Here is a 22,645-nt window from a genome sequence, read left to right on the forward strand (position 1 = left end):
AAATTAGTTTAAATGAGGTTTATTCAATATCTTGGACAGCCAGCATGAGTATTCAAAGCAAGCTGTCATTCTTATTAACTAGCATAGCACTTAACCTCTCCCCTCAGCTCTTTTAGATTTGTTTTATGCCATTGACCACTAGGTCTGTAATTTCCACTTTCTCTTACCCTATTTACAAACACATAATTCTGACTGTAGCCTTGGAAAACCATAATATATAGAAATTACTAAAGAATCATTGAAGAAAAAATATGTGATCTGTTTATATGTCATGAGGGTTGTTGCTGGTTTGCTTTTTGTTATACACTTCAATGTTATTTTTAATTTGCCCTAAAGGGGCAAATTAAAAAAGGTCTAAAATTGTTTTGAAAGCAATTTTGAGATTCTGGCATAATCAGGGGCTGAATAAAAAGCTGTAATAGAGTATTGAAATATTTCAAAACTCAAAATAAGGTGAGAACAAGCAAAGATGTGATTGACTACTTTTATTTTCATGTGGGTTTGTTGCTGTATAGAACATTGAAACCTGTGGTGTTCCTTTCAGCTCAGAGGTGGAGTTATAGAGTGTTACCATTTTTGGCACATTTATTTCAGGTGGATTGAATGCTCTCTGCTAACGTCTCTGAAAGATTGATTTCTGTTAGTGTTTGGCCAAAAATATGCAGAAGTGTCTGTTGGTAGACAGGCAGATAGATGACAGAAGTGTACAGCAACCAAATTAATATTTGCTCATGTGTCTTAGAGACCAGCTGAAGAGTAGAGACACTGCTAAGCTGTGTAGGGATTGAGGAATGGGCAGTGAATGCATGCTGTCCCGTAGGGATACAGATACTCACTTTGGAGGGATACAGTCATCTTTAAAGCTGGACAGTTTCCAGCAGTGATTTGAAATTTAGAAATTCACTACTTATGGCTTCTCAATCTTAAATCCTTACAGACGCTGTCAAACAACAGTTTTAGCATATCAAGTGTGTAAGAGGAATACTGAAAGCAATTATCCATACCGTATTACCATGTACAGCAAGTTAACACACAAAAAATGGGAAGTTCTTCCATTTAGCCTCTTTCAGTTAGCAGCCATAGGCATTGTCTTGATCACAGTAAATAAAGCAATCTTATGACATTTCATTTTCAAATCTTCTCTTTAATTATGAAGTAGTTTTGGATTTTTTCACTGCTTCACGGTAAAATTTTCCCCTTTTTTTGATGAATTAGCACAATTTCTTAATTTGAATCCCAGTCTCACAAGGCACTGGTGGCACATATTTTTGAAGTGCTGAGTCATTTTCGCCTTCCTTGGTAATTGCCTGTTTCGTGTTAGATATTCTTTCATTTAAAAGTAAACTTTGAATGTTAGTGATGAACAACAGAAGGCTTGCAGAAATTTACAAGTCCTTACTTTTCATCCTATTGCCTAAGAGGATTTTTTTTGATATTTTATCATTAAAAAAATATTGGTCACTTACCATCAGATGGAGGGATGGATGGATGGATGGATGGATGGATGGATGGATGGATGGACGGACGGACGGACGGATGGATGGATGGATGGATGGATGGATGGATGGATGGATGGATGGAAAGATATGTCACTGATACATATGCCATTGAAGCATATCACATATATATACACATAAGTAGCTGCAGAAACATGCATATTTATTTTTTACAGCTAGGAGTAATTTTCTAATCCCTCAGTCCTCTCTTCATCTAACTAGTCTGCCCTTTTCTAAAGGCAGAAACACAACAGGGGTCTCGATTTGATAAGCAACTTTGAACTCTTTTTCTCCACCATTCATCAGCCAGAAGCAGATCAGGTCAAATGGAAAGGCAACATTGAATCTCCCACAAACACAAACACGCAGGATGGGCAAGTCTTCCACCCTGGCCTCTGAAACGAAGAATCAAGTATCAGTTACCCTACTCTTACATTTATGCAAATCTTCATTAGAACAACAAATAGGAGTGAGAATGGCAGCTAATTTAGGCCCAGTCATACACAGTGATTAAGTGGCGCTGAAGCACAGCTGCAGCTTCATTGGCAAGCGCTGCTATTCTTCTCCAGCAGCCTGAGCAAATGAAAAGAGGTGTTTGCTCCTGCCGCTCCTGTCATTCACACAGTAATCTACAAAAGCCACGAGAGAGTCTCTTCCCTCCCTGGTTATACATCACCGCCCTTTGTTCCCTATCACTCCAGGCAGCAGCAAGTTTGTCCTTTTTAAACAGCTCATACAATCCTTTACTCATAAGCTGTCTCAGACCCTTCAGTCCTGATTATTATTAATTGTCTCTGTTTTGCTTGGCACTATCAGCCACTAAACTGCCTTAATGAAAGGTCTGAATTTTGTAACAGCTGGCTGACTTTTCCATGGGGGGAACGGGTGCCGTAGGGTTTGTGTATGACTGAGCACATGTGCATTTTCTGGGAGTGTGAGAGAGCCAAATGTATCAGAGGGATGGGAGAGATGGTGGGATGCACTAGCCCAGTCCAGGCATTTGTATTTTCCTTTGAGGTGGTACTCGAGGCCACAGCACGCGTCCCTTTCTACAAATCAGGGCTCCAGTCCTGTAAATATTTGGCATGTACACGAGCAACCCCACAAAACCTGATGGATACCTTCACCTGCCTGAAACAGAGTGAGTGAGTGAGTGAGTGAGTGAGTGAGTGAGTGAGTGAGTGAGTACTGAGTGCTGAAAATGCCTGCTTCCAGTGTTAGCTGCTAGGGCTGGCCTGTGTGGGCAGTTAGTTACTGCAGAGTAACTCCATGTGGACACTCCCCACTTTGAAAATGTGTTAAGTTACAAAAACCCTTTTTGCTTGGACTAAAAGTCAACTACACTTTAAGTATTCAAGCAGAGCCTGGGGAGTGTAAATTTCCACACTGCCTTAATCCAAAGACCTTTCAAGTGCAGATGGCCATTGAGGTTTTGTGTTTTACTGAGTTTGAAGTGCTAAGCAAATTAATTATTTTTTATAGTTACAGAGCTGGTGATGCTGATCTGGGTTAGAATGTTTATTTTTCTCAGCTGATCATTGCCATCCTGGCCCTGCCAAAGGTTCCTGAGCCCCAGGAAAAATATCATTTGCAAATGCTTCAGAGAAAATTAATTGTAACATTGCAACACTTTTCTTTGCATGGCTTCCTCCTTCACAATCAAAATCCGAACTTGGCTGGCCTGATTATCCACCATGTCTGAACAGTTTTAACATCAAATCATGTCTGCTTAATAACACCCAGCTAAGCCTTGATTAGAACATCAGAACAAAGCCTACCTCTCCCTCACACGAGCCTCTTCCTTTCTGGTGTCATCCTCTGGCTCTGGCTCCTTACCATTTTCCCCACATGCAAGTTCCATGGTCAGCGGTGATTTTTTCCCTCAGTTGGCATTCTGGAAGCAAATGCTTTGCTGCTGCTCCTGGCCCTTTTCACTGCAAGCTCCTGCCATGGGGATGTGCCAGGGGGTGCGCACAGAGGAGGAGTGGCAGACTGAGATGTGGCCAGCCACGATATTGCTTTCCCACAAACATTAGGCTGAGCGTTTGGATGGCAGCTGTAGCCAAAGTAACTGCTGAAGAGCTCTACAGAGCCTCACTTGCTTTGCTATTTAGAAACCTCTGCCTGATTCCTAACCTGAACTGACTCACAGGGATTTTATACCCACTTGTTTTTAAGCAAGTCTTGTCCTATACCTTAAGTGACCATTTTTCTGTTTTTCACACTTGGTGTACTAAGAACCATCCTCTTCCCTTGTTGTCTTTATTTGATGGACACTACCAGACATGTGTCTATGAGCCTCCTTCTGTAAGAGAGGCTTTCTGTTCCCCTGCTCATCCTCACTGCACTCATCCCTCCTAAATGCTCCTGACTCTTGGAGTTCACTGGGGCATAAGGCACAGCTAGGCAGACTAACCTGCTCATCATCACCGTCATCCAGGTGGAAATATTTACTGCTCCCTGTTGGATGTGCCTATCTCACTTGGCAGCCCCACTGAAGGTTATTTCTGTCTTAGCCCTGTCATTTTCACTGTTTGTCTGCTTTTACCCAATTGAGTGAAATGGTGGAGAAAGGAAAAAAGAGGAAAAAGAAAGAGGAAAAAGGAGAAAAAAAAAGAAAGGAAGAGCAGAAGAAAGAAAAGGCTTTTGCTAGAAAGGATGAAACCTCTGCATTAACCTCTGGCAAAGGATGTGCTCAAAAACCTGCCTGCAGTACCCACTTCACTGGGGTCAGCACTAGTCGAGTTGGTTGCTCTGCTCTCAGATGCTTCAGTGACATATTATCAGTGTAAAGATGCTTGTCTGGTCACCTTTTAAACTCACCAGAAAGTGTGAGGCAGTTTGTTTAGTGTTACCTGTGAAGTTTGCTGTGAACATAGTTTGAAGCATGCATATCCTCACAATAAGTGTACTTGGGAGAGTAAATGAGTAGCACTGCATTACTTTGGACAAGTAGCACTACATTACTTCAGTGTGAGACCCATCAATTTTTATAGTAGTTACAGTTTCACAGCACATCTGAAAAGTAGACTATTTATGTTAAAAAACTCTGCAATGTACATTGTGGCTTTCAAATATATTGTACCCTGGTTACAAGTAGATGTGCTGTTTTTTACAAGTACTGCCATGAATCATGAATTTACTGGGTGGTTTCATACTTTGTTAACCCACATGAAGTAATGTGGCTGTGCATTTTAATGACTTACATTTATCTCAGCATAGATAAGCAAAGTCAAAGATCCTAAGGTTATGGGGATCTTTATGTGTCTCACTAAGGGACACAAGACATGCTTTTAAGTTTTATTCATATGAGTCATCCTTACATTTTGCCTTTATCTTCCCTAGAAAACTCTTGGTTTTTATCGCAGTGTAGGTGTAACAGGCAATTTTGGATAACATGCTGTTGTTCTTTTTCTGTGGCAATTACAAGTTATCCATGTAGTTTGGCATGATTTAGGTCTGCTAAAAGACATTAACACCCTTACATACACCTGCATGAAGGTTCTGGTATTTAAGAAAATTTGGAGGTGGGATTCAGTTATTACATTATTCTTTTTCCTTTTTTTCTTTTTTTTTTTTTCTTTTTTATTCCCTTTATCATTTTCCTAAGGGTGTGCAAGGTTCTGTACTCTTGTTGCTGAGGGTATAAAATCCCAGTTCTGTCATCTTTTGCAGAAAAGGATTCAATAGTGTAATTTAATGCATATCTTTGATCCTCAATGGGATCTAAAACAGCACTTTGGAGAGTGATTTTTCAACATAATCTTAAAAGCCCTAAAAGCCTGAATGGTATTTGCCCTGCTACAAAGCTGCTGGAATTGCTGCTGTTACCAGAACCTCTGCAGAACACGAGTAGGTGGGGAGATTTAAGTCAGACAACGTGCAAGGGAGGGAACTGAATTAGGGCTTTCTCAGCCCATTTCCCTTTCAGACAGCAGTATACATTCTTGGAGGGAAGTTGGTGTCCTGCTGCAATGCCACCGCCCTGTCCCAAGGCAGGTTTGCCTTCAGCAGCCATCCCAAATCCAGCTGTTGGAATTGCTCCAGACAGGGTTCCTATCTCCAAGTGCAACATGGATAGATCTGCTGTCTAGAAAGCTTTGAGCACCTCCACATTTTGAGTTTGTGTTGCTGTTTGGGAAACTTGAGCTTCATCTGAATATTTGTTCATAGCAATTCCACAATCTCTACAAATTTGCAAAAGGTATTGACAGAAATACCTGGATGCCCAATATACAATGCCCATGGAACTGTCTTCTGCACACCCCAGACAAAGGGGAGTAGGTTCACTTAAACCCTCTCAGGAAAATGCGTCTCCCACCAGGAGTTGGAGTGGGGCTGCCAGGCTTTGGTGCCCACTGACACACTCCACACTCCTGACACTGCTTTGGGCTGATCATCTCTGGCACAGGGGCACCAAGAGCCAGAACTGCCACAGCCACTTAAAAACCAAGTGCATGTCAATGCATCAGGTTCCACAGGAATAGCTCTGCTTCTTCAGCCAGCAAAGCCCCAGCCATACCGGCGTGCATTTTAATACACTAATAGATGTCCACTGTATCAATAAAAAAGATCTATTTTCAGAATTACTGTGATACTTGAAAACACTTGCCCATCCAAAAAAAAAAAAAAAAAGTTTTAAATAAATCCAAGGCAGCTTAATAAAGGAAAATGTAACATAGCTGTAATAATAAAATCTGTTCCATGCTGGAGCATTTGGCTTTGAGTGGGAATTTGGCTGACTTGTGGTCACAGCTCTGCTATTTGGCTTCCATGTTCCAACTTTAAAATAGCTACCCAGCCCTAGGTAATGAAGAGCAGGTCTGTGCTCCTCACCACTCAGCAGCCTGGATGTATCTTCATTTCTCTCCATTATTCCATATATCTCAATCTAGCAGGAAGCATGTACCCTGTTCCTCCTCATTTGGTGCTTCCCCATGGCAGAGGCTGCTTTCTGTCAGTGCTGGTTCACATCAGGTGTTCCTTCTGCAATTTTTTTAGACTTCCCAATTATCATTCCTTCTTTTCCCCTCACCCCCAGTTGTGAAGTGAATTTAGAAACTCTGGATGACAGCAAGTTCAAGGGATGAGCCACTTCTCATTCTCCTCATTCTTGTAATTTTTTTCTTAAAGACATAATCTGCATGTTTTGCTACTATCAGAAACTGCTTCAGAATCCAATCTGAATTTTTTTCTTTTTCATTTAACATCTTATCAGCTTTGTTCAGTTTATCAAAAAGGGCTCTTGGACTTTCCTCTGCCCAAGTACATGCTGTTGTGGTTCTAGTGAAAATTTGTTTCCTTTTTGAACATATATAGAAGACAGGAAAACTATAACTACTCCTTATAAATGCTCATTCTTTAACAATCCATATTTGAGTAGATTTGTCAAATGTGATGAATATTCTGGAAAATGACTGAAATACTTTTAAGTTGGTAAAACAGTATTAATTTGTCCCATTTTATGAGGCTGGCTAAGCCCTGCTACTTTGATTCTTTCCTGGCACCCACAGGCTACCAGGTGCAATGTCACAACACAGTACTATCAGACATACAACAAAACAATCTCATTTTCCCATATATCCTTTTTGTAAGCAGCAGAGGGTCATGTAAACAATGAAATTGCTCTGTTGTCTGAGATTATTTATATTCTTTAGCTTGGAGCTGTTTTTTTCCCTTTTCTTCAGAGTTTGTATACTGTACTCTGTCAGGAAGTGGGCAGGTTTCTGGGCTGTTTCAGCACAAGGGAAAATGCTTTCCTTGTATCTGAAGCAGGAAAATACTCTATGCCATGTCACTCAAGCATGGCAACAAGTAACACAGAGTAAATGAAAGTTACAGCAGCCAGGAGTCAGTTCAGGGAGTAATGGTTTTTGGGTTGTTCTGAGTTGCAACACAACCTGCCTGTTCCCTGTTACATTTCTGACATGGGTTGTCTCCAGATGAGCTGAGCTCACTCAGGAGGCTCTGGCTCAGCAAAGACAAAGTGCAGTGTGGGGTTGCTCTGGTGCCTCGGTGCTGCTGGATGGGGAGCAGAGCAAATGGGAGTTTGGCATAAAGACCATCCTAAGAAGTTGCCCTAAGGGAGCATGAAAGAAAAATGCAGCATGAAACTGATGGGGTTTGTTCTTCTCTCAGTGAGTGCAGAATGACTTTGTCAAAGGTGGGGTGGTCTTGAGAAAAACATGAGCAAAGAGATCCCATCAACTGTGACAAAGTTCTTTTGGCAAGAAAGTACTTGTGTATCTATAAATACTGTATGTTCCCCTCCCTGTTCTGCAGAACCTGCTACATAGGTAAATTTACATATTTGGACTGATCATATCACAGAATCTAGAGCTGATTTTTACAGATTTGTGGTAGCTCATCAGTGCTTTCTCTTTCTATTCCGTTTAAAAGATACTGTGCTACACCACTTATGTTGTAGTGTGCACACAATACTAACTTCTATTCTATAGTTTGAATCACCTACAGCTTCTCATATTCTGAGCCGAGCACACAGTACCAATATGTTAAAGGCATTTAGGCACCTAAAGCTGCTGGCTGACAGCTGGTAGGGTTTTCAGTACTTCCCATGGGATTTACACATCTGAAGTCTCACTAGGAGCCTCTCAGCACTGCCAGGAAGAGACTTGCTATACATCTGGTCTTTAAATATTTGCAGACACATACACCTATATATCTTCAACTCTGTGGACATGATCTATAAACATGGTATTAAACAGATGTAAATGCAAGAAATGCAACAGCACGTTATGAAAATTGCATATAGATATGCATTGAAATAGAATTCATTTCCTTTGCCATGAAAAGCTGATGAAACTGTTACAAGATTTGTTCTTATCAGTTGACTAAGTCCCCTCAACATGAACTCATAACTGTGGGGATTATTATAACAGCAGGGAAAACATTTGTGAACTGTCATCCCTTTAGTAGTTCTCAGGAAAATATGTCTTGGAATATCTCCTAATTATGTGTGCAGGGGGAGGAGGCTTGGATCAGGATTACTATTGATGTTGGCCTAAATCATTGCTCTTTTCAGTTACACTTTGACAACACCTTATTGGTAGAAGACCATTATTTGTGAGCATAGAGGCTTTTAGTGTGTTTAGATTTAGGCTATTCAAAGCTCACAAGATTTCATTAAAAAGATTAACGCAACTATAGAAATAAGATTGTTTGGAAATACTTTGTTTTAAACCCCCCATTATGGTTTCAGAAGTCTACAGTCTGTTTAAATAATTTTTTTTGTGAAAAGTGTCTGGAAATATTTACATGAGAAAATTGGTAGGTTTATGTAATTTAGAAAGCGAATGGTAGCTATTAGTTTTAAAAATAAAATCTGGATTTTGTGGTATCCAAGGCATGATGCAGTCATTAGCTATAGCTCCAGATGCCAGTCACAGACACACTTACCCCGTTTCTTTTTTTTTTTTTTTAATGTATCTGGAGCTCTGCAAAGAATAATGAGTAGAAGGAGTACAGTCCCTCTCTAGCAGAAGACCAGTGCTACTCACTGGGTCAGGTACATTGCCTGCAGCTGCTCATCCCTCAGTGGTTCGGAGACAAGTGTAAAAATCCCTCAAAGCACTTTACTCACACAGTAACACACAGGAGAGGAAATTCCCTCTTAGCCACAGCTAACAGATTATGTGCTGAAGCATGACCTTCATGCTTTTACAATGGTAGCACAGGTGCTGCGTGGCCACCAAGTTTCCAATTATATTTGAGTTTCCTAAATCACCTTCTAGTATTCCTGCACTTTACTTTTTGTGTGTGCTTAACAATTTGATGTATGAAGCTTCTCCTTCTTTTAACTTTTGCTAAATGTGTGTGGGGTTTTGTTTGTGTTCCTTTCTTGCCATGGAAAAGATAAACAAGACCATTTTTTTTTCTTTTTTTAATCTTCTTTACCAAATTACCTGTCACATCTTATTTTGTGGATTTTCTCCATCTCGAAGAAATCACCTTGGATTTCAACCATTCCTTAAATGGAAAAGCTTTGACCATGCTGTTAATGATTTCTTGTCCTTTTCAATAATGTTTCTGCTCCTAATTGTTTTTGTTTAAGGAGATGTGAGAAAAATTGAACTTCAGACATAATAATACCTAACCATCAGTTTATTAAATGTCATCTGATTAAATCAGAGATTGACTAAAATCCAAATCAGTGAAGAGGCTTTGTACATCTGTGACTAGAAATAAATGTAAAGGGATGTAACTGGCACTCATAAGAAAAAAGAGTCTTGTCACAACACTTAACTGTTCCTCATTTCTATTATTCCTCAGAAAGGGTTTCTAGAACATCTAAAATATGGTCTTATCACAAAATGGAAGTAAAGCTGGAAAAATATACACCTCACTTTTGGGTTTGGTTTTTTTCACATGAAACTTATAAAAGCTATAAGATAAATATACATACTGGGCTTTTAAAAGTTGGTTGATTTCTGCTCAAGAAGTTTCTCCACAGAATTTTTTTAAGCTTAGGCTCAACCATCATTAAATTAAACATCCTTGGGAAAATGCATGAGTGATGGATGCTACAAATACAAAAGGTTACAATTCATTTCCTTTCCAATAAACATGTGTAATTTAAAATACTACCAGTGGAGGTTTCCTATGCCCATTAGCTCAGAGAGAAGACAGGTACTCTAGAGCATATGTATAATAAATCTCTCTGTGACCCAAGACCAAAATAAGTCACAAACATTAAATGTTTAACAATGTGAAGTATTTAAATAAAGCTCTTTGTTATTTCTCATATATAAAATACAGATTTCTAGCTTAATTTCAATGAGTTCCAAGGTAAAAAGTAAACTGCCTTTTAAAATAGACTCTAATATTTTACAGTCATTAAATATTTTTTTCTATGTTTCATGCAGGTTTTGTCTGCCAATACACACATGTCTTTAATCACATTGGAATCTTTTTTTTTTTTTTTTTATGAAGTAGATACATCACTTGCAGGCTTAACCCATTCTACTGAATATATTTTTATCACTAATATAACTGTATATATTTAAAGGAAAATTACATAAAACTAGAAAATCAATAAATTTAGACATCACATTCTAATTTTACAATACTTTAATCTAATATTCATTATTCCCAGTCAGTAAAAATAGCTCAAATCTCAGATGGAGTAAACTGGCATCAGTCCTGCTGAGCTTTTATACTCCAGATTTTTCATTTAGACTTTGTTCCATTTTTCTAAGTGGGGGTTTGTTTTGCGTGTTTGTTGATTTTCTTTTTCCCTGTGTACCTTTTTTAATGTGAAGGCAAGGACAGATTTTCAAATTTCTTGCCATACATTTCCGATTGCCTAAGAACCACCCTCAGGACCCTAATTACCACAACTATTTTTAAGACTGATTTTTCCTGTTCCTAAAATACAATTATTTTTGTTTCACCATAGAAATCACACTGCTTCACATTTTTTAAGCTCCTGAAAGGAAGCCTGCTACATTTGGCTAACAGATTCTCAATAAGAATGTAGAGTCAGTCCTGAAAAGCAAAATTTATAAGCCTGGATATGTTAGCTATTAAATCATTTAGTCTCTCACTTTCTTGCATAAGATTTCAGAAATTAGTATTCCTGAGTCATTCAGATCCTACCTTCAGAGATGATTTACACTGCTGCAAGACATGTCTCTCATATTTTGCATGGCTAATTTTCTACTTTATTCAGCAGGGGAGGAGGAGACGGTTGTTTGTTTTTTACAGTTTTGCAGATCTATCAAAGGCAACAAATAAAGCAAATTATATGCAGTGTGGGTTTCAGAATCCCTATTTTCCCAGCAAATTAAGTTCAGGTGCGTTAGTTGGAGTTGTAGACAACTACTTAAATAGCAAAATATATGATGCAATTGTCCCAAATTTAAGGATGGGCTGTACTGTAAGATTTCATATTCATGTGGGATTCAGAAATAGAGCTTTGATTAGTAAATTGTTTGTAGAATTTTCCATCTGTACAAGGCTTAGAAAAACGCCCTTCTATGGAGTGGAGCATTTACAGCTCCAAGATGAATTTGATTTCAGAAAATTCTCTGGGGCTGGAATCCTCGTTGCTTGGGTTTTTATAATATTGATTAGATAAAGTGACTGTATAAAGTGGCATGAAAGTAGAACTTACTGTAAGACATAATATTATACTAGCAGAAGGAATTCCTTAATGACCTTCTGTGTCTTTTTCACCTCTATCTTGCTTAGCTTTTTTCCACGGCTCAGTCTCAGAACTCTTTATGCCAATGCCTGAAATCATTTTGCAAAGTGATTATCATTTAGTCAGGCATGCCACTGGAGTCAATGTGACCTCTCAGGTAGGAAAGATAAGATTTCCAAATAAAGTTATTTTAACTGTTACTGAACAAGAAATTATTGCTGTAAAATATCACAAATTCAATCTTTTTTCAGTGTTGCCATGTAACTTGGTTGCAACTAATCCAGGAGTAAAACTTGCCTACACGATGAGTGCTACTTATTTTGTTTAACCTGTTTTTTCCTTCTAGTCCTATTAGAGCCTGTTCATAATTAGGCATAATTATATTCATGTTCTGAAATTAATCTAGAAGTGGATAGTCCAGTTGGTTGCTAAAATGGGGTCATTTTTTCACTCATCTGCTGATTCCCCAGCCATTACCTATATGGATAGGGAATGGAGAGGCCTGACTGCTTTTTGTGTTGTTGGGTAACCGTAGGAGGTGTGCTCATGCAAGGCACACCTGAGTTCCTATTCCTGTTCCAATGGATGTTCAACCTGCCAAGGGATTTCAGGCCTTGGGCTATGAAACAGTTTCATTTAGTAGGCCTTTAGAAGGGATAAAAATCTTCACTAACCCCACCTTTTGTAAATAAAGGCCTCTTGTATTCTTTTGACATTTTTATGGGATTCTTAATAGCAGTTTTGGAATTAAATTTGACAAATTAATAATGAGGTTTGGATTTAAATTTGACAAATTAATGATGAGATTTAATCGGACAAGAAGGGGAAAATCAGATTAAACCAAAATAAGCAGCATTCATAGCACATATAGGCTTTTCTGTTTTCTAAGGATGAATTGCAATAAAAATATAAAGGGACAGATTCAGGTGCAGGATTCAGATGACTCCTGCATCTGACCTAAAATGAGTATGTTTAAGTAGAAGATTTTTTATATTGCTCACATTCAAACACTCTTCTAAGAGTGAAAATGGCTTTAGGACTCATTTTTCTCTCAGTGTCTAAATGCCTGCTACAGACCATGCAGTAGCACCTGCTCCCTTCCTGTCCTCTGGGAGTCCACATGGCAAGTGGATCCTAGCGGACCTCCTGGTTTTCTTGCAGAGCAATCTGCCTTTGGTACATGTGATTATAGGATATCCAACCCCTCACAAAGCGTGGTCACAGAGAATAGCTTTACCCTCAGTTGCTTAGGGGTTAAACTGTTTGCTCAGGATGTGTAAGACCCATAGGTCAATCCTTTGCCTGGAGGAGGTGATTAGTGGGAAATAAGGAGAGACAAATCCAGAGGAAAACTGGTTCTATTATTTTTAGACAGAAGAAATGCCAAACACACGAGCATTCCTACAGAATGCTATCCCTCCCTATCCCTAGCTATCCCTCTCTTAGTGAGTCTTCAGACACATGAAAAGAATCACATCCACAGTGCTTTTCTGAAAATACACTTATGACCCTATGGATAAAAGCCAGTTTAGTTATGGGTCTTAGCATTTTGGTTGCTTGACAACACGTTGAGATCCAAGGGCTGTGATTTTCTTATTATCCACTCAGAGCCATCTTCCACAAGGTAAATGCATATTGCTGTAACTTCTTCAAATTTTATCAAACCACATGCCATGTAATATCTTTCAAATTAAGTTCTACAGTTACTAACACCATTTTATTAATTTTTTTTCTAATAGCAACAACTGCTTCCCAATTGAGTAAGTTATTATAAGCAGACACATTGCTAATGTATCTGTGCTTTTAATATTGAGACGCATCCAAGCATCAAAGTGAAGTGTGTTATTTTAGAATTTTAATTGTTCCAGCATACTGGCACATCTAATAGGTGCATGTTCTTCCTTAATTAAAGACAACTCTTCAAGATCAGTACACTGTGCCTCGCTGATCCATGATTGCCTCAGCTAACTCCCAGTCAGCCAGTAAAGTTTATAGAAATCCTGCTAAAAACTGAAGACTGAAAAAAAATCTTTCTCTTTAAACAAGAATGATTTCCCTTGGCAAGATACAGAGATGAATCACTGCCAACACTTTCCTTTAAGAGCTGCGTTAATAAAATTGGGCCAGATAATACTCCTCATTTCTGAAACATCTTTTTCTTAGGCAGCCTCATATTTCACACAGGTCTGTGGTAGGTAGCCTGACAGCAATCAAACACAAGTCTAGAGAGAGGAATTAATTTCTCCCTCCATGCTTACAAAATGGGTATTTTAGTAAACTGATGTTTCCTAGCCTAGATTTGCAGAGCTCTTTTATTTTTGAAGATAGGTAACATTTTTTTCTCCAGACAGCAGTTTGGACATTGTAATCAAGTCACGTATGCCTTAATATTTGTGTAACTGCAGTCATTGTGCAAACTTAACAGAAGTCAAATGCATTTCTGGCAATTCTACAGAGCTCAAAACTTAGAGTCAAGTCATGGGTGGCAGCCTTTTATGTGACATACATCTGTACAGCCACACTTATGAAGGTATCTAGATACCTTGCCTGGGTGATGGAAAAGCTTTAGTCCAGCTTCACAGTTGGGAAGCTAAGGCACCACTGTAAGAACACTTAACTTTCTTTCTATATATATTAGAATGTTTCTATTGAATGTTGAGAAGTGAGCAGACAAATCTGTAAAACTAGTTTCTGAAATGAGAATAATATAATGAGACTTCATTATATGTCATATTATATGGTTTCTACTTTGAACTGTAATTTCTAAAATTGATATTAGCTTCACTGACTTTTTCCTAGTAGACATTTGATCTTTCTAGAATGTGCTCCTTTCTCCTCTAGTGATGACCATTTTTTATTTTTACTGAAAAAACTAATTCTATTTGTTCTCTTTTTGTAATACAGTGTTCATTGATCCCTTTATCATTCTTCTGTATTGCTTTCAACGAGCCCCGCAGACGGTTAAATACGTTCTATGTGGACAGTTGAAATTGTGATTTTGTGAAAGTCAGGAATAAATTGTAGTGCAGCTTGTAGGCTGTGTAAAGCAATTCAGAGCCCTGGTACCCCCCTTTGTTCTGCCCTGAATCACGCTGTTGTTCCAGTTCGTGCGCGTGTGTTGATCAGGCTCCCGACCGCGAGCTCGTTTTATTGCTGCACAAACAGGGATTAGCGCTGCCGTGCTCCTTTTCACTCGTGCCCTGGGTTTCAGCGCTCTTCTCAAAGGTGAAAGGTTAGTGGAGTAATTCAGTGGGCCACTTCACCTGTCTCTGCCCCCAGAGAATTACTTAGTCTGTGCATTATTATTAATGACAGCAAAAGAGAGCAGCGCTGCTGCTCTAAGATCACTGAAGGATGCTGTGATGCCTTTCAGATATTTCATTTTCTACATCAAGACTCACAGTATCCTTGACATGGTCTTCTAGGAGTTCACTGAGTTTGAAACAGGTGATATGTGGCTAACTGTGAAAACTTCCCGAGGCAAAACGACACAATAAATAAAATTACTCACAAACAATTCATCTTCTCTTAATCCCTTCCTCTTGGAGTACTAAATTGTTCTGTGACATATTTGGTATAGCATGCCTCACACTGCCTTTGCAGTTTTCACTGACTAGTCTTTTTATAACACTAACCTGGACACCACTGAAAACACCGCAAGAAAGTATAATTACATATTAAATAATTTTTAAATTCAGGGTGGTTTTGGTGTGAATCAAACTCTCACCATTTGCTGTTAAGAAAACTGGTGTTTCGCTGACGTGTTAGAATAAGACCTTTCTGTGCTTGTCCCAGTCCTAAATTTAATTTTTTTATTTTCTTTTTTAGTTTCCCTTTTGGGTCTTAAAGATTGGTACAATATTAAAACCAACAAAATTGGACTCAGAAGTCTTGGCTTTCGCTGCAAACCAATATAGGAATATATTCTGTCCTGCACTGCTATTTGCAAGGAAAGCACTAAACAAAATGTAGCTACTGAAAATATGCACTTTTATTCTGGGGAGGTTTGGTTTTGGGGTAACCAATCCTGCCTGTACTGATGTACAAAGATAACTCCAATGCAGGTATCCTGTAGATAACATAGAGAGCACATCGACTTTTCCTTTAAAAAAAGAGCTCAAGCACTCCACATTTTTTTCATTGAAAAATAAATACAGCATAATATCTGGTAAGAGAGGCTGTCCTAAAAGAAAGAAACAAAAAAAAGTAGTATTCCCTAAACAAAAAACTTCTAAATGTGTACCTGAAGTTAAAATAACTAGAAAATTACTTGTTTCATGTCACACATCCTGCCCAAAGAATAGGAAATGTTTAATTTTTGCTGACTGCTGTTTCAGTGCAGGTAGATCTGTAGAGCCTCTCAACAGGGTGCTCTCACGCCTGTGAGCATGGAGTCATTTAGTTCAGGAGAAGGAATATGACCTTTCAAATTACATCTAACCTTTGGAAATTCTTCCACATTAATTCTGTTCTTCAACTGGAGCCCAACTCTTTACAGCCTGATACAGAGCTGAATCCAAACCTGGACCAAGAAAAAAAGTACATTATGAATATTTGGCTGAAGAAACTGTGAGATTTTTATAGGGCTGTGGGTTTTTTAGATTTTAAGGTATTCCAGAAATCTTCAGAGAACCCACTTGTGGTGATGTAATAACTGGCTCCATCAGCTGTTCTCTATTAAAACAGCAAAATACTGCAATGGAAATAAAATTCTACTTTATAAAAGCTCATAAAAATATATAAAATGCATACAAACACCATAATGTACGTTTAAAGTCTAAATGTGTGTCTCTTTAACCATGTTGGCATTACCGATTGGAATTTCATTGCATATTGTGTGGTTGATAGGGAAGGCACACTGAAATCAAGCTGTTAAACACACCATCTCTGTTTTTTATTTCACTAGAGTATGTTTGCTGTATTTTTAAAAGAGCATTGCAAAGCCCAGGAGATGAATTCTGCTCTGAAATTGCTATTTGCTGACATAGAAATAGCTGTAAAAATACAAGCTGAGAAAAATACAGTGTAGCAATATATTTTCATTTATTTGGGGGGAAAGTAGTTTTTAAGGAAGAATTATAGTCTGCCTTCTGAATGATAAAGCAGTTTAACTAGCATTAAACACAGCTGAAATTTTGTAATGACCCAACCTCAGCTCATCCAAATCCCCAATAGCATTAACTCCCTAGAATTGAACTGTAAATTTGATTAGCCTTACAATAGACATGAGACACAAATGTTCTTCCTTATACAGTCATATTCAGTGGCTGCAAAAGAAGATGACAAGGTATTGTGGAGCAGTGCATCCAACCTTTTTAAGCTAGGGACAAGCTCCAGCTCACCCAGCTTTCAAAATCACATTAATACAGGGCAATTTCATGAATTCTAATATAACATGAGGATTACATATGGTGAGGTGAGGAGGGATTTAGCAGCTGCAGTCTTCCTGTAAATCATCCAGAAGATTTTTTTCATAGTCTAGTTCTTTAGATTGACATTTTCCTTGTAAACTACATTGCTGAACCATAGCTTCTGTCCTTGCCTGTATAATATGGTGCCTTTTTTATACGTTTTCCTTACTCGTTTTCCTTACTCCTTCTCTGATGTGAAATTTGATCCTGTAATTCCTAGTGTGTTAATATTTTGCATGGAGTTAATCACAGTACAGGATAAAAAATTTCCTTCACACAAGTTAAAGGTCATGGGGGCATCCTAGGGTGGGGTTTTAGAAGAAATAGTAAATTACAAGGCCTAAAGATTTCTGGGCCCAGAGTTGCAGCAGGTCCTCCAGGCTGGCACAGCCACCAGCACCCCAAAGGCTGGGAAGTCCATTCCTGCCCACAGAGGGTGCACATCCCAGCCCTCAAGCCAGCCACCACACATCTGGTGATCTCCTGCCAGGCCATGAGTTGCATAGATATGCTTTTTTATTTATTTATTGTAGGCTTATTTTAATTTCTTTCACAAGATTGTTTCAGCAACACATTCCTGGCATAGCTTTATACTCCTATCCCCTGGTAATTGTTGTCATTTGGACACAGTCCTGTTTAGAGTAAAATTCTGAAATCAACCCTGATTCATTGATGAATCATGCTACTTCTTTAAGGAAAAAAACCATTAAAAACTAGAGCAGTTGACTAGTTATAGAAACAAATGTCTAGCATCAAGATTAAAACCACAGATATATACAAATGGAAAATAAGAAAGCTTTCTGGTAGTGGGAAATGGAAACAAAAGAAAAATGTTGTTATGAATTTTGAGATCCAATTTTCCTTTTCATCTCCTAATTAGATAGCTTATGCTGTGGTTGTTTTATAAATACATATTTGGCCCTACTAATGGATATTTCACAATAACCCTTAAGCAGTGCAGCCCAGCTGAGCACCAGGTGGTGCTCAGCCATGTGCTTCATAGCATAGTGGGGTAAATGGGGACCATTGTTTCTTCCTCATACTTGATATTTTGTAGGATTTCTTCCTCATACTTGATATTTTGTAAGACTTGGGCACTATAGCAAAGGCTTGTTCATGTTGGGAGTTAAATCTTTTAATTGTTTTAATTAAGATGCTTCAATTTATCTTGTAATCTCGATGTTGTTCCCATCATGGTGAATTACGCAGCAGTGGTGACTCGTGACTCATGAAGTGTTGAGAGATGTGTGTCCTCATACCTGCTGGCTGGAGCTGCCCACACAGCTGCAGGGAGAGACCAATGGCATTTCTGGAGCTCACACACTGTCTTTGCATCCTGTGGCACAAATGCAGCTTCAAATTGGCCGCTGCGCCCCTGCTTGGGTGGCTCTGGTCTGAAGTTTACATTTCCCTCCTCGCCAGCTGTCCTGGCTTCCCAAACAAAGGAGTTGTGCCTCCTGATGGCTTTATGGCTTCACAGCAACTGCTAAAATAAGCCAGTTCTTCAAGCACCTATTAAAGTGCCCTTTTTTAAGCCCTCATACATATTTACATGTGACACAGCTCCAGACCCTCTGAGAGAGATGTGAAATAGCTGAGCCTTGCTGTCAATAACTATTTTTCTATTCCTGAAATAAATTCCTTGCTCTCAAATGAACAAGTGTCTTTCCCAAACTGTGGGTTTGGTTTTTTTATTCAATATTGTTATAACCAACAAGATACACAGCCAAACTGAAAAAAACCAATGTCATTGCTGTAATTACTGAAAGTACCTTTTAGTAGTGTTCGCTTTGCAGCTGGCTGGGTGCAGCTGGTCCTGCTCATGCTACAGGAAGCAAGGACTTCTCTTTGCTTCCAAGTCCTGCTTCACTGGCTTGGGGGAAGCACCTGAGATGATTGATAGTTGATTCTCAGGTCACTCAGCAGGAATTTACACACCCACAACCAAAGCTTTGTAGACCTCAGACATATTAGAGGCCGTCACCTCCACTCTTTCAGCTGCCAAACAAAACACTGCAGAGACAAAGGCTTGAACACATGGATAAATAAACAGCCCAGTTCTTTACATTCCTCGACTTGAACACATTTCCACACCTTACCAAGAATGCCTCTCACTGATTCTCTCACCCCAAAGGAAAGGCAACACTGTCCCATGCTGGAAGGAGATTGGGGGAAGAGCCTGTACCTTCCCAAGCCTTGTAAAGATGTATGGTTTTGAAATACTTTCTTGCTCCTAAAAGGAGATATAGAAGAAACCCCACACTAGGAAACCAGACATTCTAATTATCATCAAGGTTTGGGGATGATGATGTGCTCCTCAGTAGCCTTGCAGTATATCAAGGAAATCAATTTACAGCTCCCAATGTGAAATTCATGCTTTCACAGAAACATTCATCCTGCACATGAAAAACCTTCCAGATTTGAACTAGATAAACCTTTACTACAGCACATCACTGTTCACTGACTCATACAAGGTTTTATAAAGATCTCAGAGGCATCACTTTGAATATACACTAAACCTCGATAAGAGCTTGCCGCATTCCAGATGGTAATGCTGAGATATTCCTGCAACCCTTCCCAGCCAGATGCCTCAGAGGCCAAACCCCACCTTCCCCTACAAGCATGAAAACCAGGATATGCCTCAAATTTTGCTTCAAAGATTCCTTTCAAGTTCAACCTTTAGTCTCCATTTCTCCACAAGCCTGTGGAAGTGTTTCTTTGCACAGGAACCTTGCGTCCGAGGAGGATGTGGGAATTTTCAGCAGTGCTCTCACACTCATCCCAAAGCTGCTATTACACTATGACAAGGTTTCACTGTTGCTACTTAGGGAAGTCTTTTTCAAAGAGAAATATTGCCCTTTCCTATAGCTCAGGTTCCCCATTTACCCTGCAGTGCTTCTCAAACCTCATTCCAGCCACAAATAACTTTTTGCTACTTAAGAGCCTGTAGACTGTTAACCTCCTGTTTGCACAGGACAAAATCCCTCAGATAATCCCCTATACAGTTACTCTTCCTGGCTGTGGAGTTAAAGGTGATATACCTTCCAGTCTACAACTTTTAAATTTTATCTTAGATCAGATACACTTCTTTTACACACATGCATGTAAAAATAATCCAGTCCAGGCCTCAGTGACCTCCTCTGGATATATTAAGATATTAAAGGTAAGCACAGGCAGTAAAGTGCAGGACTGAGACTGCAGGGACTTAGTATACTGCAGTCACAGTGGTAACTTGTCTTGCTAATTTAGAAGGTACAAACTTAACATTCAAATTAGGGTCTTCCTGAAAGTGCGGGTTATGCGGGAAAGCAAAAGAATTTGTTTTAGTAGATAGTACTCACTAATATTCACTTATTACTCACTAATATTCGGTGAGATTGGCAGTCAGCCAATGAAGCAATTTTTGGCTAAGCCAACATGTTTCCCCTATCACAAACTCTTATCATCAACAACCAAACAAAAAATCTCAGATTTCTCTGCTTGACAGATGGCCTGACATCTTGTCCCGGGAATTTCCGTGGTTAACAGTGCAAGCACCACACTCAGATTGCAACTGTACAGAGAAAGCCAATGCTCAGATTGTTCAGTGGCACCATCTTCAGACAACAGCAAAGCTGATTAATACCTGGCTTTCACAAGAAGTCATCTTCATCTGTCCTAAGTCAGGGAAAAGTGCCTCTGGACATGCATGGTACAATCTCAGAACGTTTACTGTCACAGCAGAAGTATCAAGTGCATGTGTTCCCCTCAAAAAAGGAGGGAAAATATAAATTTTGTTTTCTTAAAATGAGAAAAAAATTTTCCTGAAAAAGAAAGAAGTTGATGAAACACAGTCATTTGTGGGAATGTCCTGTCTTGGGTTGTTTTATTTAGGGGACTGATTGCTTTTGATTAATTATTTGTGAAGTAATTCATAGATCCAGACCATATCATGCAGCATTCTGGCCATAGGAATGCTTAGAAAGATCTCATAAATTAAATTTTAAAATCCCATTATTTGGAATTAACTTCTGTTGTTTTGAAAACAGTACTTGCTGCCCTAATTCCTTACATTTCTTTATGCTTTGAAACTAAAAGTATTTTAAAGAAAAAAAGCAACATTCAACCTGATAATAGAATTAGAGCTCATGCTCTTCTTAGGTGAGAATATGAATAGTTGTGTGAGTTCTAATACAATAAATAAATTGCATCACCTGAAGGTGAGTTTTAGCTCAAAACAAAATTATCAGAACATTTTTTTTGTGAGGTAGAACTTCAGAAAATTGTTTCAGTGATATGTTTACGAGACATGTATAGCTAATTGCCATCCATTTCACCTTCATCTCTTTCCTTCCCTGCTTTGAAAACAAGGCTGGTATATGTGGGCACCTTGTTGAACCTAAGAGAACTGAAGGAATGTGGATCTAAAAAGGGGCTGACGTGCATTTCACGGTTTGTGTTTCCTTTTCAGCGGACCCCCTGGTTGGAAGCATTGCCACTCAGTACATGACTAACAGAGCAGAGCACGACAGAATGGCCAGACAGTGGACCAAGCGATACGCCACATAGGAACCTCCTCTAGGATTTGCTGGACCTGTGCAAGCACATTCACTAAGTGCATCAATAGCCCTTCCCTTCATTCTTATTTTTTATTAAATCTTGAACCATTTTGTGGCAAAAGGTTGTCCTTACTTCCTTTTTTTTTTTTTGTTTTGTTTCATTTTTTGTTTATTTTTTATTTTTATTTGTTCTGGGTTTTTTTGTTCTGTTAACTTGAAAGTTGTTTCCCTCAAATGTAGACAGGGAATTTTGGTTATCAGTGCAAAGAATGTTGGATCTGTAATAGTATAGAGCTTTATCAGAAAGCTTTGTATTAATGTGTGGGGTTGGTTTTTTTTTTTTCTTTCATGTGGTTTTGGGGAAAACAAACAAATTCAGAATTATATCTCATTTCTACTTAAATGTAGTGTTTAGGGTTATTTTTTTGTACTGAAGTCTTTAATGGTGGGTGCATGCTACTGGGAACAAGTTTTGTATAAAAGCTTAAAATCAAGAATCACTGTGCATTACTAAGACTGTGTTTATCACTAGCCTTCTGTTTCCCACACAAAAGGCTATTGCATTGAATAAATTAATATGTATTTTGATTTACTTAAAAAACAAAAAAAAAAGTGCTTGTAAATTTCTTAGGGACCTGCCACTTTTGACTGTGGATCAGTTGATGTACACTTGTATTATTAAAGCACTCAATAAAACACTGTGGCTGATAAATGCACTTCTTGCAGGACGGTGCTTTTGCGTTTATGCAGCATAGGCTGCTTAGTCCTCACATCATACAACTGCAGGTTAAAAAACTATTTTTAGACCTAACTATTCACTTCTTCTCAGCAATGCATTTCTTAACTTAGAATTCTTCATTGTGTCTTTCTCCATATACAAACATCTTCCAAGTTCCAAGGCCTTTCTTTCATCCGTCTCTGCCCAGCCTTGCTCTTCAGAAGCCTCTTGCTGCATCTTTTACGCTGTGGCTTCACTATATCCATCTTGTTACATTTAAAATAGTTGGCAATAAAAATAGCCTTGCAGTGAAAGCAGAA

At 38.7% G+C, this 22,645-nt stretch overlaps 1 protein-coding gene across 4 annotated transcripts in view; it reads left to right on the forward strand.

Moving 5' to 3' along the window:
* The window catches only part of LOC131559528 (ubiquitin-conjugating enzyme E2 E2), a 201,840-nt gene extending 179,536 nt beyond the window's left edge, over nt 1–22,304 (forward strand). For all 4 annotated transcript variants that reach the window (XM_058807927.1, XM_058807936.1, XM_058807944.1 and 1 more), the window contains exon 6: nt 21,520–22,304. In XM_058807927.1, coding sequence (XP_058663910.1) covers nt 21,520–21,617 — 98 coding nt within the window. In that variant the 3' untranslated portion in view covers nt 21,618–22,304. The remainder of the gene's footprint in view (nt 1–21,519) is intronic.
* The last annotated feature ends 341 nt before the right edge of the window (nt 22,305–22,645 follow it).

This window comes from Ammospiza caudacuta, chromosome 1 (assembly GCF_027887145.1).
Source record: "Ammospiza caudacuta isolate bAmmCau1 chromosome 1, bAmmCau1.pri, whole genome shotgun sequence".
NCBI lineage: Eukaryota > Metazoa > Chordata > Aves > Passeriformes > Passerellidae > Ammospiza > Ammospiza caudacuta.